Source organism: Paramormyrops kingsleyae, chromosome 2, assembly GCF_048594095.1.
Source record: "Paramormyrops kingsleyae isolate MSU_618 chromosome 2, PKINGS_0.4, whole genome shotgun sequence".
NCBI classification, from domain to species: Eukaryota; Metazoa; Chordata; class Actinopteri; order Osteoglossiformes; family Mormyridae; genus Paramormyrops; species Paramormyrops kingsleyae.
The window spans coordinates 40,298,868-40,315,924 of NC_132798.1; the positions used below are offsets into that span (position 1 = coordinate 40,298,868).

The window sequence follows — 17,057 nt, forward strand, 5'->3', positions numbered from 1 at the left end:
CGGGCCGCCCTGGAAGACCTGCTCAGGCCGGGCGTACCTGCCAGCAGCCTCAGCCGGGCCGCCCAGGAAGACCTGCTCAGGCCGGGCGTACCTGCCAGCGGCCTCAGCCGGGCCGCCCTGGAAGACCTGCTCAGGCCGGGCGTACCTGCCAGCGGCCTCAGCCGGGCCGCCCTGGAAGACCTGCTCTTATTACCACTAACCCTAACCCGACATCCAGCATGAAAGCTACAGATTCGCTATTCTTTCCAATAAAAGACAGCACATCTGCATGTATTCCACAAGAAACGTGGTACTCAGAATAAATAAGGGTTTTAACAGAACCAGGGAGGAACCTTAAACAAAGGAACATTCTGTATGTTGCATTGTGAACTTTCAGGGCCATATGACTTCACAACTGAACTTTCATCAGAAGTGAGAAATCATTCAGGCGAAGGGAGATAACTCACCTCCCCCGGCCCCCAGCTAAGGAAACGCCAAGTAGAACCACCCAAATCAATTTTTTCCCATTAGTTTTCTCCATTACAAAGTATCCAGGGGTTTGTGATATTTTCTTACATCTTGCAATAAAAAATTGCTATTTTAAACAAAAAATGGGATTATGCTTGTTAAAATAGGGTTTAAAACATGTCTGATTCTTAGTGTCACCTCTGAAGTAACATCCTTGCCTCGGTGACCCAACGGTGCCTCGGTGTTTTTTTTTCCAACACAGTCAGACGTTTTTTTATTATGACTTCAATTCAAAATAACAATTAAAGTCGCTGTGAATTCAAATAAGCTTAAAGCCCGACCTCTCATGAATAATCAAACATAGCCAGACTACATCTGGAGCTCTTTCGCAAAGGAGAAAAAAACAAACTAACAAGAAATCCATGGTTCCATAACAGGAGTTAGCGGCAAGTTTCAATGATCATATAGGAGCATGTTCAGTATTGGCGATGTGGCCCAGCTTTCAGCGGTGATGTTGTGCATTCAGCAGGCATGAGTGGGGGGGGGGCAATAACTGCCACTGTGTAAATTTCACTGCTTTTAACGATTCCAGCACCAGCTCTGCGGCAGAGATAAACCTTAATATTCATTTGTATGCGCTGATCCTTTGGGATTTCACACAATTACCATGATGGATTTGGGAGAAGAGTCATTGATGAATGATTAATGATGCCCCCCCAAATGCTATGGAGTATTTTTTTTAAACCCAGACTACAAATTAGACAGCAGCTCACTGGGCTGGGGCGGTGGGGGGCAGACACAAAGTCTCACTTTCCTTTCACAGGGAAATTGGCGTTATTTAATAACCGGCTCAGGAGCTGTGCAGAGCATGCAATGAAGCCCTCTCAGTGGTCACATGATCAGCAGGCCCTCTCAGTGGTCACATGATCAGCAGGCCCTCCACGGTCATATGATCAGCAGCACCTTCAGCGGTCACGTGATCAGCCGCGGCCTTGGAGGCGGTACCGGGCCTCACCGGAGATGGAGCCCAGCAGCACGTTGTTCTTGATGCTGGAGTAGACGTACTCGTAGCTCTGGGGCTTCAGCGGGGAGCCCGTGGACAGGATGGTGTGGAGACTCTGCAGGCTGTGTGTTTCGGCTGCGGACGGGAAGAGCGCGTGAGAGCCATGGAAAGAGGAAACGTGTAATGATGTCAATTACCATCCAATATACAGACACTCCCAAAACCGTCAATAACATAATTACTATCTGCACATAGTTTTTACAATGCAAATATATTAAAGGATAAATTCAGGAACTCAATCTGTGACCTGTGGGTTACTCTGGCTGCATGCTACCCCTAGTTAGTACTGCAGCATCTCATCAGCAAGATCTGTTATAAATATGTTCTTTATTTAAGTAAATGTCTTATTAGACACATGTACAATAAGCACTGTGCTTCATCCATATCTAACCAAGGTACTCATTCGAGTCAACAGGTATACAGCAGCACAAACACAGATGAACTGACCTTAATGCCGAGGACAAAGGACTGGTTAGGGGAATGTGGTGTAACAGTGTAACAGTGACACCCTTTGGCGGAGAGAGCTTCTCCAAACGGCACAGCAAATAACGAAAGCGCCGTTTTGAAGACGGGGAGCGTGCCCGTCTGCCGTCACACTCACATCCAAGCTTTAAAAATACACTACGAGTTCATGATAAAACGCTGAGTGCAAACAGGCCACAATAAAAACACACCAGTGAATCGCAGTGACACCCGTCTCTCCCGGCGGCCGCCGATCAGGCAGGAATCTGTCCGTGTTTTGTTTTGATTTTTCTTTTTCTGTTTAATTTGCACATCGCTGGCACCCTGTCAAGCAGCCCCCTCCGCAGGCCTGTCCGCCCGTGAAGGGGGGTGCTGCAGAGACGCCCCCCCCTGCCCCCCCCACAGAGAGGCCAGGTGTTCACACTAAATGTCATCAGAAGGACGGGACCTCCGGTGGCAGAGAGAGCCCGCTCCCCCATAATCCCATAAACATATGCCAGCGCCCCCACAGCACTGACATGGCGAAGGCCTCCTCCCCGGCTGGAGCAGCAGCCATGCAGGAGTGCAGATAAACAGAATAAAATTAAAGGCTCGACTCCTAACCGAGGGGCGAAACATTTATATAAGGAGCCAACTAGCTGAACAGCATCTGATGGAGAAACTTCTACAGAGTTTCTTATACAACGGGGATGCCTCTCGAAGCAGTAAAAAGTGTCTAGTCGGGAGCCCTCCAAATTAAAGGATACGTTAACGAAAAACGTAAACACGGCACTCAGCCACCGAGCTGCCAGCGGCACCCTGGCATGGATTCTGCGAGTTTCTGGGGCTCCGTGGGAGGCAGGTGACGGCATTGGCTCGTGGGGGACAACTGTGTCAGCAGTCACTCCAGAATTTACCAGAACTGCTCCACTGGTGACTGCAAGGATGCTGGAATATGATCTACATAAATTTCATGCCCATTAAACCAATGGGTGAGCACTGTGAATGGAGACTGTATGTGAGGCTGCTCCTATCCAGATGGAAATGCTCACTAATGACTAATCACTCTGAACAGACCTAAAACAACGCCTGCAGAAGAGGAAATTGGAAAAAAAAAAAATAATGAATCACTCTGTCACACCACAGAACAACTTGAGAAACTTTTGGGCATAAGAGGATTACTCATCAGGAGCCGGCCGAAGAAGCCGACTGAAGTCCTGCAGACACCCAGAGCCATAGTGGACAAAATAATGGCCAATTTACCTTCTCCAGCATTTTTATATACAACCCTAAGCATGATGGCTTAAACCATGGAAGCCCACACCTATGTGGAGACACCTGCTTTTAACATCCCTCACATTATTTACAAATCTTTCATATTGGCAGTTACCACTGGCCAGTGCTTCTCTCTATAGTGAGTCAGTGGGTATCAGTGCTGCCTCACACCTCCAGGCTCTGTGTGTGTGTGAGTGTGAGTGTGTGTGAGTGTGAGTGTGTGTGTGAGAGTGTGTCCAACCCCTCCCCCCCCCCCACTGCTTTTTGCAAGTTGTAATTATTCCTTAATATCTTCAAGCTAAGTAGTGCTTACAAGCTACAAGCCTTGCAAATATCACCAAGCACTACTTAACCCTAAATCCTTAGTACAGTATTACCTCACAAAACAGGGCCACGTGAGTTTAACACTAGTGATTCGCTGATGCCCTAAATGTGCTACATCAGAGAATAAAGAGTGAAAAAGCATAACATGATGGAGGCAAGATTCTGGTGCCCTTCATCCGAGCCATTTCCCATGCGAATCCCCCCTCCTGTGTTTATGAATAAACATGGGTAGCTGTTATCGGGGTAATCAGGACGTGATTCGGCACTCTGGGGTCTAACAAGTGAGCCGTGGAATAAATATACAGTATTAAGGACAATCTGCGGCTCTGTTTTAATGGGACCCAATCACTGGGAGTTCATCAAGCATTCGCTGGTTCTGAGTTGCATACTCAAAGCCACTAAACGGAGGGGAATCGCGATTCACTAAAGCAACAAGGGCTCTCACTTGGAGAAATACAATGCATCTACAATTATTTTAATTGCATCTTAATGTAACATCGGCAGCTGTTGGAGCACACAAATCATTAACATTATCACCAAGAGCATAAACACTCAAAAGCAAAACTTGAGGCTAGTCAGCTCTGCTCCTCCTCACGGCTAGAAAACGCCACATTGCGCTTTGCACTCACCTGGCTTGAGATTTCTCTCTTCCAACACGGACAGCCACTTGGCACCAGTTCCAAAAATGGTGATCCTGCAGGACAAAGACAAACAGTTTCAAACACCCGTACACAAGTCCATAGATTGCTCTTCTGCAAAATAAAGGCAATTCTGTTAACCGAGCGAATAAAATGTAAATTTGAACATGTGAAAATCTGAACAGTCTATACAATAACGAGTAACAATGCTATCAAAATTCAAATGTGAAATACAATCACAAGGTCTTAAACTGCAGGCTATATAACTCCATTGCGTCATGTTAATAATCAAAACATTTGGGAAAAAATTTTGTTCTGTTTTTGCGCTCAAACACATCGTTGCCAATTTGTCAATAGCCGTAGTTTAAGACTACAGGCAGGCGCAACAGAATGTGTAATTGAGCCAGCTACACACTAACCATCAGGTGTTTCTGTCTCCATGGACCAAGTGCAGGCCTGCCCAGGGAATCCTGGGACATGGAGGCTTTCCTGCAGAGCCCGTGAGTCCCATAAGGCATGTAGTATGGGGGGGAGGGGGGGAGAGCGGCATGTGGACACCGGGTTTCCATAATCAAACTGGGGGTGACAATCTGCCACAGTGCTCTGTGATAACGTCCAGGTACGAGGACCAGAGGGCTAAACTGTTCATAATAATTCCTCTGGAAGGCTTTAGAGGTTTCGCAGTTCTCTTTATATCCGTGCACTTTAGGCCCAATGACATCATCGCTTATATATTTTAACACCTTGGGCTAGTCGCAATGATTCTCTGAATAACTGCCTGCCTGTTTGGCCTCGTGGCAGTACTCGTTTCACATACCATTAAACCATTAAAGCAGAGGTAAGGCGCTTCCGTAAGAATCAATCGGCCACTTTGCCGGATGATGAGTCGAGCACAGCCGCCCTCCCGGTGCTGCGAGCTCAGATCCATCAGTTTGCCCTCAGACGGGTGGGGGGGGGGGCTCCACACTGAGGGCTACACGCTGCTTATTGCAAAACTCCTTCCCTGCTGCCATCAGGCTGCAGTGCTAATGGCTCTTCCATCCTGCCTGGATTCTTAGCATCATGAAGCTCAGCCAGTGCCAGGAAGACTCTGAAAGTTTTACAATCACTTCAGCCACAATTACATAAGTTTACCAAAGATTATAAAGTGCAAAACAAAGATTTGCAGAAAGTAGCATTTGTCTTGCTTGTGTCTAGCTGATAGTTTGACAGAACAGTAGCATACATTGAAAGGCTCTGTATTATAAATTCCATCCCTATTTTGCACATAATCACCTCACCCTGAAATCTTAAATGAGGAAACATAAGCAAGGCCAACAGCCAACATTTGGGCCCGTTTAAATGCACAACTCATCCCCTCAGCTTCCTACCAGTTAAATCTCTCACACAGAAGAAAAGGTCTTTATCCCATTATAAGCTGCTAATGCAGGTCTGACAGATACATCTATCTGAAGGACTTCCAGGATGTCATGGATACCAGGTACACCAGACTCAAGTGCCCTGTCTGTCGCCTAGTTATCTAGCGGAGCACTAAGGCTGGCTTCTGATCTCCAAAGAAAACCAGCGACTACGGCGGTATTAATGCTTTTCAGCAGGGAATTTCAATATCGATTGTTTTTTCTTCAGACCACTGCTGTTAGGATATAAATGCAGGACAAAGTCACTTTTTTCCCCGACAAGCAATCACAGATGCAAAAAAAAACACTTAGCCATTTAGTGTGAAAATTCCCCCTGCATACCTCCACTTCTCTCTGCCACATCCAGTTTAAATGAGCAGTTTTTCAGTCCGCTGTTAATGTATGGCTATTTTAAAAAAAGAAGATGAGGTATTGCCAGCTCCCCAAGGCCTCAGCAATAAACTCACCAACAGCTCCACCAGTGCACTGTGCAGTAAAACTCAATAAACTTAATAAAAACAAGGCAAACCAATTTGGAGTCAGGCCAGGAAGCCTTTGGCTTGAACAGGCATTTGAATTTTAAATAGGCATTTTTATTAACAGGCAGCAGGTAGCAGCAGGTTCAAATCCCGGAGGAGGAGCTGAGCTTGTACTGGTGAGCAAAGTGGTACAACCTTAACTGCATCACTAAAGGGCAAAAGCTGCCAGCAACAGTTTGTAGGTCACCCAAGATAAACGTCTGTTAATCTAATTGTTAGAACCTTGTCATTGAACACAGTCTGTCCTCCTAAGGGCTCAGCAGCACTTCATTATGAGGTATTACCAAAGCTTCTGTTAGAACCACGAAACCCAGGCGACCCCTGAGCATTCAGCTACTCATTATATGAGGATAGAAGCTCACTGGCCACAAATATGAGTGGAGAGAGGAAAATACCCTGACCATCCTGCGCAGCAATAAACACAACTGAGCCAAGACTGATTTTAGGAGGCCTGCTTTTCCGTTTTACAGGAGCAAAACCAAACCACTATAATACATTAGATAGCATTTACTCATAGTGATTTCAAGGAAGGACGTGGTACGTATGAACCAAAGGGTCTGCTGGCCCAAATGTCATTATTAAGTTGATGGTCATACTGATAGAAATTAGGCTCCGGCTAGACTGGACGGCCGGAAGTTCAGGTTCTAACTAGTGGGGATACAGAGTTAGAGTATGAGAATAGTAAATGAGTCACACACACACACACACACACACATACTACACACACACACACACACAAATAAATAAAAGATATAAAAGATTATCAAGATATAAACCAGTCATATTCTGTTTTGCAAAAATAAACAAAAAGCAGCCCCCCCACAAACCCCCAAGGATAACTTCCACAAATACCCATGGATTATTGGCTGTGCAAAGACACACAAACACAGTGCTGTGAAGTCATACAAGTGCAAATAAATGTGAATGAATAAACTTCACCATCATTTTCACTTTCTGTTGCTGTAATCCAGCTCAAATCTAACTTAACACAAAAGCCTAGAGCGCAAAGAGCAGTGACAGAGTCATTATAATGAAGACACACGCTGAGCATCTACCCTTAAATTCACGCATTAACAGTATCCCACTGTTACATGGTGGTCAAAGCCACTTCGCCATCCTTTACGCCTGTTTGCCAGCAGTTATTCTGATGAGTTTTAGGTCAATCGCACAGCAAATCACTAGCAAGTTCTCAGCAACTGATTGACACACCACTGGGACACCCCATGTTTAACTTTGATTGCAAATTCCTCATAAATGACAAATTTAGTTTCAATACAGTTAAACACAGGCACTGCATGAGTACCAAGATGTAAGGCTTGTAATGATACACCCAAGACAGATGTATTATTTGTTTTGGCAGGGAAGAGACCATCCAGAAAATATATATCATGTCATCTTTTTGTGAAAATGGCTTTGATGACAATTACAGGAGAAAGCGTATGAACTAAGTATACCTCTAGGGTAATACAAAAAGGGGGGGAGGTTGGAAAATTGGCGTGTGTCAGTGTTAGGGTAAGCGGAAAAGGCCTATTGTACTTGCGACACTGAGCAACATCAATTAAATGCAGCTTTGGGCACTTAACTACTCGCAGTCTCACTCTAGCACCTAGTATAACCCTGTGACTGAATGTCAGGGTAATCTCCTCGCACCTTATCCTTCCAGCTCAGCCAAATTGCAGAGGAAATAACAGGTGTGGACCAGGCCGTGAGCTCTTCACGCCCGCTTAGCAAGTCGCTCCCCATTACTCTGCAAATATAAATGGGATTTGGGAGGAGGGATCTCTTCTGGCTGGACATGTAAGTGGAAGCATTGTTCTATGCCTTTTAAATCCAGGCTTGTATAACCTTTGGATGGATTCCTAAAACAAAATAATAATAATAATAATAATAATAATAAATGGTTGGAAAAAGTAATGATTACATTTTTGTTAGAGTTTAGCTCTATGCCCCCCGCAGAACATCAGTAAAGATACACAAGGCGTTCGCTACTGCTCACGTATTTTACACTGCATGCATTTCTTAGATCACATGTGTTGTCGGTTATGAGGAGGAATTTCTGTCTGTCAGTCAGTCTGCCATTAGCCAATTTAGAAAACTTGATATCCTGTTTACGATGCCCCCCCTGCTGCCTTGGGCAGCCCCCCCGGTCTCTTCTGAATAGGAGGTTCTGCAAGATAAATAATATAACATGTAATTTCTCTAATTATTTAAACAGGCCTGGGACAGGCCGACTCTGCAGGTAATAAGCATGTTTCAAACAGCTACATTTTATCATTTGCATTGCATCAGGGATTCAAGTGAAAACGCAAAAAACATGCTGAACACATCAACAAACAGAAGACGACTATGAATGCATGCAATTTGTGTTAAGCTTGGAACCTGCAAGATACTGCAAATTGTGCTCTCTGTGGAACTCAGGGACCAAAAGAAACACAGAACAGATAAAGGCCATTCTCTGCTCAGTGCACACTAAAGCAATTTCCAACCAACAGCAGACTATTGAAGAATGACAAGGACTTGTGTTAGACTGTCTTAACATAGCACTGCTACTCAACCCCCAAGAGAGAGACTGTACACGCTTTCAAAGTCTGGAAAATTAATCTACACACCACTGAAATTAAATGTAAGCCTTTTCCTTAAAGTGTTCCTTATTTACAAGAAAGCAGACTAAACCTGGTTATTATAACTGGGAAGTTAAAGATAACATATTTTAATATTGAATTCAAAAATTCTAATCAAAATTGTCTCAAGGGAAAGCAAGGAGAGACGGCACTGACCAGATACCGGCAAAAAAATGCTGTATCAGGGGGGTGGGGGGGATGCTGGAGTAAATACCAATCCAATTTTCCATTAGATTTAGGTCTAGCCTGAAAAATCCCAAAAATGTCTGCAGCCATAGCACAACAAACCATACACAAAGTTTTTGACTAGAAATGGTTAGTTCGGGTATACAGTAATATTTTTATGATAGATTCCTTCGCCCTTTAAGGAGTATTTCTGTTCATTTTTGTTAAAGAAGCAGACTTGTGTGAATCATGTTGGTTGTGGATTTCTTCCTCTAGCATAGTGGCAAAGCCTTTCTTTGAGCAACATTACATTTCTCTGTTCTTAGCATAGCCAAACAATGTGGTTACAGCAATAAATGCAGATAGTTTCCCATATTAACTGAAATGTACTGTCACAAATATCGCATTTAATGCACAGTAGTTGATAAAGGGGAAATACATCAGATTGGTATCGGTATTGTAAGATACTCAAAATGATATTGTGCCATCTCTGAAAGAAAGCTTTTATTCCATAGCCCCTCCAGATGAATACATAATAAAGGAGATCCAATCTGAGAATTGTATAAATGTTCCATTAATACGTGGCCAACATGTGTCAACTGCAAAGCTCCTTTCAAAGGTTCTTCAGCTTTCAAATGTTCTTCAGACGAATACTGGTCTTGATTTCCCATGGGGCAATGGGGGAAATGCTCTACCAAAGCTGTACTAACAAGTGATCTGCAAGACTGTTGCTACATTAACAACAAAAAATACATATATAGTTCTCACCCTCCCACCCAAACAGTGACACCTTCAGGGCCTCCTGCCCTGCTCAAGCCATCTTCTTTGCTCACACAGTTGGCTTTCTGCTGTGATCTGTCCACCCCACAGCCCCAGCTTACCCTAGTCGGTCAACCAGGTCCCAGAGGATGTTGGCCGTGGGAACCAGAGGGGATCCATCATAGAGAACCACAGATGCCCCCACCGCCAGAGAAGAGATGAGCCAGTTCCACATCATCCAGCCCGTCTGGGGGAACACAGAGGACATACTGCACATGTGAGATCGGAGGCCTTCACTGCTCCTGGAGGACTACTGTGCATTTTCAAATACTTGACGGAGCCAATTATCTCCTTAATTGAGTTGCTTTAGCGGTGACTCTCGTGGGGGTGGGGCTGTTCGTTATAGGGAGCGCTGCACTAACCACAGTCCTCCAGTTCAAGGCTAGAAGACGTCTGGTCTGCGGACACCAAGGCCAAAGGCTGACTGTCATTTGCTAGTGGGCCTGCTTTGTGACAGCAGAGATTCTGCTTGATTTCTGGCTTGTGGATTGTGTGAGTTGTGCATAATTGTTAGAGCTTGGTAGAAAGCTACACAATGGAGGTCAGTACTATGATACCTTATTCTCTAAAGCATTCAAGTATTAATGATACATGCTTTAAAATACAATAGATATTATAGTTTATTATCTAATATTAGTGGTACGTTTGTCTTTAATACCGTGGTGTAGTAGATGATGATGTCACTGCTGGCCATGCTACCGTGCAGAATGTGCTCCTTTAAGTGCTGGATAAGCGTTCCCTGCGAGTGAGAGAGAGAGAGAGGGGGGGGGGGGCACAGAAACAGTTACTGCAAGTGCTTCAGCACCCAAGACAGAAGTGCAAACGTTTCCTCAAATCACAGGATCCCCACCACTGCCTCTACTTGATGAAGTCAATCACCTTTGCATATAACAAAGATAAAGTGGCAATTTTGTATTTGGAAAGTAGCCACTTCAGAGCTGTATCTTGAGAGATGGAAGAAATGCATCAGTGTGAAGAGTATGGAGAAGTGATGCAACTGATTATACATAAAACAAAAAACAAAAAAGCAGCACTGCCACGATTGGTAATTTGGCAGGTTGGGAAAGCTAATGCCAGGGACAAACAAAAGGACTGTGCTAATCTGGAACGAAAGCTGCAACTGTCAAACAAACAGAGGAAAGCAGCTCTGTGCCCAATGAATAAATGTGAGCAAAATGTGCTTCTGGATTTGTCTTTGTGGGCTACCCAAAGCCAAGGAAAATAGGGGGGAACAATGCACACAAAACCCAGTGAACATGCTGACAGGCGCACTGCGCATGCAGAACCACTGAAACCTACAACATGAGGCAGATCCTCAGAGATCAGCAGCCGCCACTGCAAATGCCAGGATGGAGGATTTACGGCCCCTAAACCTGCTCACCACTGCACTGACAATCACCGACTTAATGAGTCACACTGAATGCACGCATGCGTGTGTGTGTATCCGCGTCTGTGCGAGTGTGGGTGTGTATGCGTGTGCCTGTGTGTGCCTTTGTGTGTATGCGCGTGCTTGTGTGCATGCATGTGCGTGTGTCTATGTGTGTGTGTGTATGCATGTGCGTGTATATGTGTGTGTGTGTATGTGTGTGTGCCCTACTCATATTGGACCATTAATAAAAAGCCATCTACGTTTAACTAAAATGTACAAAATAAAAAATAAGGATTATTTTAAAACTCACTCTCAGCCTTGTGTTTGCACACATATACAGTGACCCCTCCCCCCACTATATCGCGGTTCAGCTATCGCGCCCCCGCTATATCGCGGTTCAGCTATCGCGCTCCCACTATATCGCGGTTCAGCTATCGCGCTCCCGCTATATCGCGGATTTTTCCCCGACACATCGCAGTTCTCTGCATATCGCGTATCTTGCTTGTGGTCCGACTGTTGTGAGCAAACTTTTTGTGAACTTTTCGTTTTGTTTTAAGCCCTACGACTTAGGGCTTAAACTATAAAAAAACATATTTATATCGTCTTTCTATGTCGCGGATTTTCACCTTTCGCTGGTGGGTCTGGAACGTAACTTCCGCGATAGGCGGGGATCACTGTACTTTGTTTCCTCTGAGAAATACATGAAATGCGCTAATTATAAAGGGCCCCGAATCCTGCACCTGGAGAATCAGTGTACATATAGCTTCTCATCACACCTAATATGATATGATAATACATCAGGGAGCTCATTATTTCAGTGAAACCATACACACTGCATTATCGGCTGTTAATGCCTGTATCCCTCTCTTCATGTACGGCAGGAAAGTTCACTCCTCATTTACCCACATTATAGTGGAATACCACCCCCCTCCCCCAAGAGTCAGAGCTGCCAGAGGTCACAGCTGAAGGGCTGCCCAGATGCACCGGTGGGGTGTGGCACACACTCTCACCCATCCCATCCCATGACCCAAGCCCCACGATACACAGCAGGTGGCTCTTTGATCTAATTTGGGTAATAATTTGGCATTTCATACTAGCTCATGGGGCTGCTGCAATAATGATGTCAGTGTAACACACAAAGACCCACAATGTCAGTGTAACACACACACACACACACACACACACACACACACACACACACACACATCTCCGTAACAAATGTCACCATGACACACACACACAGGCACCATCCACTTATAGCAGACATTAAAATGCAGCCAAATATTAACGTTACTGCTGAAAAGACATAAATTGAAAATGGGCTCTGGCTTCACAAAGTTATTAATTAAATATTCATCTCTTACTTTATGTTCCTACATAACTTGAGACTTCACGGAGGCAGAATAGACATGCAATCCAGTTAGAATTTGCACATCCAAAATAATGTTAACGTAACCTGTAACCTACCGACAATCCGAAATTCAGTGGTTGTACATCTTAGAAAAGTACACTACCCCAAATTTAAGCTACTGAAGAGGCACCCCCAATTTTTCCATCTCAGACATTAGGTCCAAGTCGCAAATCAGAACACAGCCTCTTTACTTTGCCAAAGTGAGTAACAGGTGAGCCGTAATGGCAGGTCATGGGCATCCTGAGCGAGTTTCCATAAGACTGAGGAGTCAGGCAGGATTTTCAGTGGCAGGCTGTCGGGCAATGATCATGGCTGCCTACAGGCCAGGGGGGGCAAGGGGGGGCAAGCTGGCATATGGAGCTACAGGCCTGCATGGCCCCTGATTCAAGTCCAGGGTTGTGGGGAAAGGAGGGGACATCTCCATGGCACCAGGCCACAGAGAGAGCGAGCGAGGGAGAGAACGAGCAAGCGAGAGAGAGCGTGCTGGGAAGGGCAGCCCATGGCAAAGCGCCTGTCTCCGTGCCAGTTAGGGCGCTGTGCAAAGCCAAAACCAAGACCTGAAAATCAAGACCTGAGCCAAATGACACCTGGGCTGCTAGGTCAGGCGAGCAAGCTTAGCTACCCAGACCAATCAAGTGTGCCCTGGTTTAGGCCGTAGCTACCCGGACCAATCAAGTGTGCCCTGGTTTAGGCCGTAGCTACCCGGACCAAAAAAGTGTGCCCTGGTTTAGGCCGTAGCTACCCGGACCAATCAAGTGTGCCCTGGTTTAGGCCGTAGCTACCCGGACCAATCAAGTGTGCTCTGGTTTAGGCCACTCTCTCCAGATTACTGAACAGATGTGTTTCTTATGTAATAAACTTTCATGAAGTTGGGGAGTCTTTATTACAAACGTGGTTAGGGTAGAGTGCATTGCTGTAGGGTTCTCTTTGGATGGATGCCACATTACTGGAGTGAATGCTGTACTTACAGCCCTCCTCACCATACGCATACAGGTATTTGACGTTACGTTATATACATACAGTAATTATGCACTGTCCATTTGCAAAAGGTTATCCGCCAAATTTTAATTGCATAAAACAAATGAGAAGATCATTTTTGGTGAAATGTTTCAAAAACATTTAACAATACTAGATTTAAGCAGCATTTTTAGAAAGAGGCGAAAAAAATACTGTGCATCATGCTAGTCTGCACCTCAGTGCTGTATGCAGAAGAATTTCCCCCTGGGATCAATATAGTTTGCTTTATCATATTACTGTTACTTGTTGGAATGAAAATGAAGAACATTCAGTTGCTAGTGGCCATGTGGTTATGTAGTTAGACCACAGTCATTGCAGATAGTGAAACTACTTTAGGATATAACCGATAATGATCGAAAGCTGCCAACAAGCACGGTTCAAATTAACTTTTTCTGCACAAAACATTGATATTTGTGTGTCTGCACCCATTAGACTGGAACACAGTTTCCTGTTCTCAAAGGAACGCACAAGGTCAGTAAATGAAGTAAATTCAGAGCAGACTATCTGATCATAACAGTGTTTTCAGCATCTAAAAACCAAGATACTGATGGTAAGGCTTTGCTGCCACCTAGTGGACTGCAGGACAAAAAAAAGCCTGACATTTCAGCCTAGCTGGGGCTCATTTTGAGAAAGAGAAAAAAAAACAAAGAGGTGGGGGGCAGAAAAACATTGGAAAAAAAGAGAAGTGCTTTTCATGATTTTGCCCGATGCCCCGCTGCGAAGTGCCAAAGCATGACGCCAGTTAATACTTACCCCCGGTAACATGCTGACTTTTGGTGCGGGAAGCCCCAGCCACCATCACCATAGTAACCGAATGAAGCTTTTCATATTGACCTTGGGCACAGGGCCCACCATGGCTACAGAGCAGGTCAGGAGATACATGGCAAACAGAGCAATGAGAAGAGGTGCCGTCACATGACATGAGAAGACATTCTTTGCCCAGAGACTCCTATCTGGGGCACCCTACAGTATAGCGCATTGGCATTTCCCCGCAGCTCCTCATTTGCCAGTTAAATCAGTTCATCTGCCCGTGGTACCTACCCCTGCAGAGTGAACCATGCACTTGGGTGAGCCAGTGGTCCCAGAGGAGTACATGATGAACAGCGGGTGGCTGAACGGCAGCTGCTCAAACTCCAGCTGCGGATCCTGGTCCCCCTCTTTCCCCATGGACAGGAAGTCCTCCAGGAACACGCTAGAAGGGGGGGGGCAGGACAGCATTGCAGTCAGCTAATCTCCTAGCAACCCAGGTGGTGACATCGTACACAGGAGGGGGCCGGGTGTCTCAAGCTCCGCCCCATCCATGGAGGGTCACTGGGTTCACCGCCCCTAATCGCATTCTCTTGCAGGACAACATATCCTCATACAGTAAGCAAATACTCTGAAGGCTGCAAGCATCTATTTACAAAAGACCATCATCATCATCATCATCATTATGGCTTATTATATCCATTATTCAACATATGCAGTTTTAAGCAGCAGCATAGATTAATTGATATTAGGAGAAAGCAAGTCCGCCTCCTGAGACATGAACTGCGGCACATATCGCCTGAAGGGACATGGCTGGAATTAATACAGCAGTCGCTATACATGCAGTCGCTCGTCCTTTGAAAAGCACAACTTCATAGCCTAACGGGTCTCGGATACAGATTCCATCGCTGAAGTCAGATGCCTCACACTGCCCCGCAAACTGACCTGTTTGGAATTCGAGAGAGATCCGTCTCTTCCCTGGAGCGGGCGTATGGAATGACAACCACCTTTTTGAGGTCCGGCAGGCCTGCAAGGTAGGGAGAGGCAGCAGCCCGAAACAGTGAGAGATCTGCATTTATAGTGTGACACACAGGCCCAGGGCTGCCGCTGGCCAGGGGAGCATCACGGCCAGCCGCTCTGAGCAGAAAGGCTAGCAGGTAGCTAAACCCACGCAACAGAGCGCACACATCCATGTGCAGCAAATACTCATAGTACATAGACAATGGAGCGCACACATCCATGTGCAGCAAATACTCACAGTACATAGACAGTGTAGCGCACACATCCATGTGCAGCAAATATTCACAGTACACAGACAATAGAGCGCACACATCCATGTGCAGCAAATACTCACAGTACATAGACAGTGTAGCGCACACATCCATGTGCAGCAAATACTCACAGTACACAGACAATAGAGCGCACACATCCATGTGCAGCAAATACTCACAGTACATAGACAATAGAGGGCACACATCCATGTGCAGCAAATACTCACAGTACATAGACAATAGAGGGCACACATCCATGCGCAGCAAATACTCACAGTACATAGACAATAGAGGGCACACATCCATGCGCAGCAAATACTCACAGTACACAGACAATAGAGCGCACACATCCATGCGCAGCAAATACTCACAGTACATAGACAAGAGAGCGCACACATCCATGTGCAGCAAATACTCACATTACATAGACAGTAGAGCGCACACATCCATTTGCAGCAAATATTCACAGTACACAGACAATAGAGCGCACACATCCATGTGCAGCAAATACTCACAGTACACAGACAAGAGCACACACATCCATGTGCAGCAAATACTCACAGTACACAGACAAGAGCACACACATCCATGTGCAGCAAATACTCACAGTACACAGACAAGAGCACACACATCCATGTGCAGCAAATACTCACAGTACACAGACAAGAGCACACACATCCATGTGCAGCAAATACTCACAGTACACAGACAAGAGCACACACATCCATGTGCAGCAAATACTCACAGTACACAGACAATAGAGCGCACACATCCATGTGCAGCAAATACTCACAGTACATAGACAATAGCGCGCACACATCCATGTGCAGCAAATACTCACAGTACATAGACAATAGAGGGCACACATCCATGTGCAGCAAACACTCACAGTACATAGACAGTGTAGCGCACACATCCATGTGCAGCAAATACTCACAGTACATAGACAATAGAGCACACACATCCATGTGCAGCAAATACTCACAGTACATAGACAATAGAGCGCACACATCCATGTGCAGCAAATACTCACAGTACACAGACAATAGAGCGCACACATCCATGTGCAGCAAATACTCACAGTACATAGACAATAGAGCGCACACATCCATGTGCAGCAAATACTCACAGTACATAGACAATAGAGCGCACACATCCATGTGCAGCAAATACTCACAGTACACAGACAATAGAGCGCACACATCCATGTGCAGCAAATACTCACAGTACATAGACAATAGAGCGCACACATCCATGTGCAGCAAATACTCACAGTACATAGACAATAGAGCGCACACATCCATGTGCAGCAAATACTCACAGTACACAGACAATAGAGCGCACACATCCATGTGCAGCAAATACTCACAGTACATAGACAATAGAGGGCACACATCCATGTGCAGCAAATACTCACAGTACATAGACAATAGAGGGCACACATCCATGCGCAGCAAATACTCACAGTACACAGACAATAGAGCGCCCACATCCATGCGCAGCAAATACTCCC

General features: G+C 45.4%; 1 protein-coding gene across 1 annotated transcript in view; it reads right to left on the reverse strand.

The window, feature by feature from the left end:
• aacs (acetoacetyl-CoA synthetase) overlaps positions 1 to 17,057 on the reverse strand; it is a 41,107-nt gene that overhangs the window by 12,736 nt on the left and 11,314 nt on the right. The window contains exons 7-12 of the mRNA XM_023838955.2: positions 15,219 to 15,300; positions 14,568 to 14,718; positions 10,388 to 10,468; positions 9,792 to 9,916; positions 4,180 to 4,244; positions 1,463 to 1,585 (exon numbers count right to left, since the gene is read on the reverse strand). Of these exons, the coding sequence (XP_023694723.2) occupies positions 1,463 to 1,585; positions 4,180 to 4,244; positions 9,792 to 9,916; positions 10,388 to 10,468; positions 14,568 to 14,718; positions 15,219 to 15,300 (627 nt within the window). The remainder of the gene's footprint in view (positions 1 to 1,462; positions 1,586 to 4,179; positions 4,245 to 9,791; positions 9,917 to 10,387; positions 10,469 to 14,567; positions 14,719 to 15,218; positions 15,301 to 17,057) is intronic.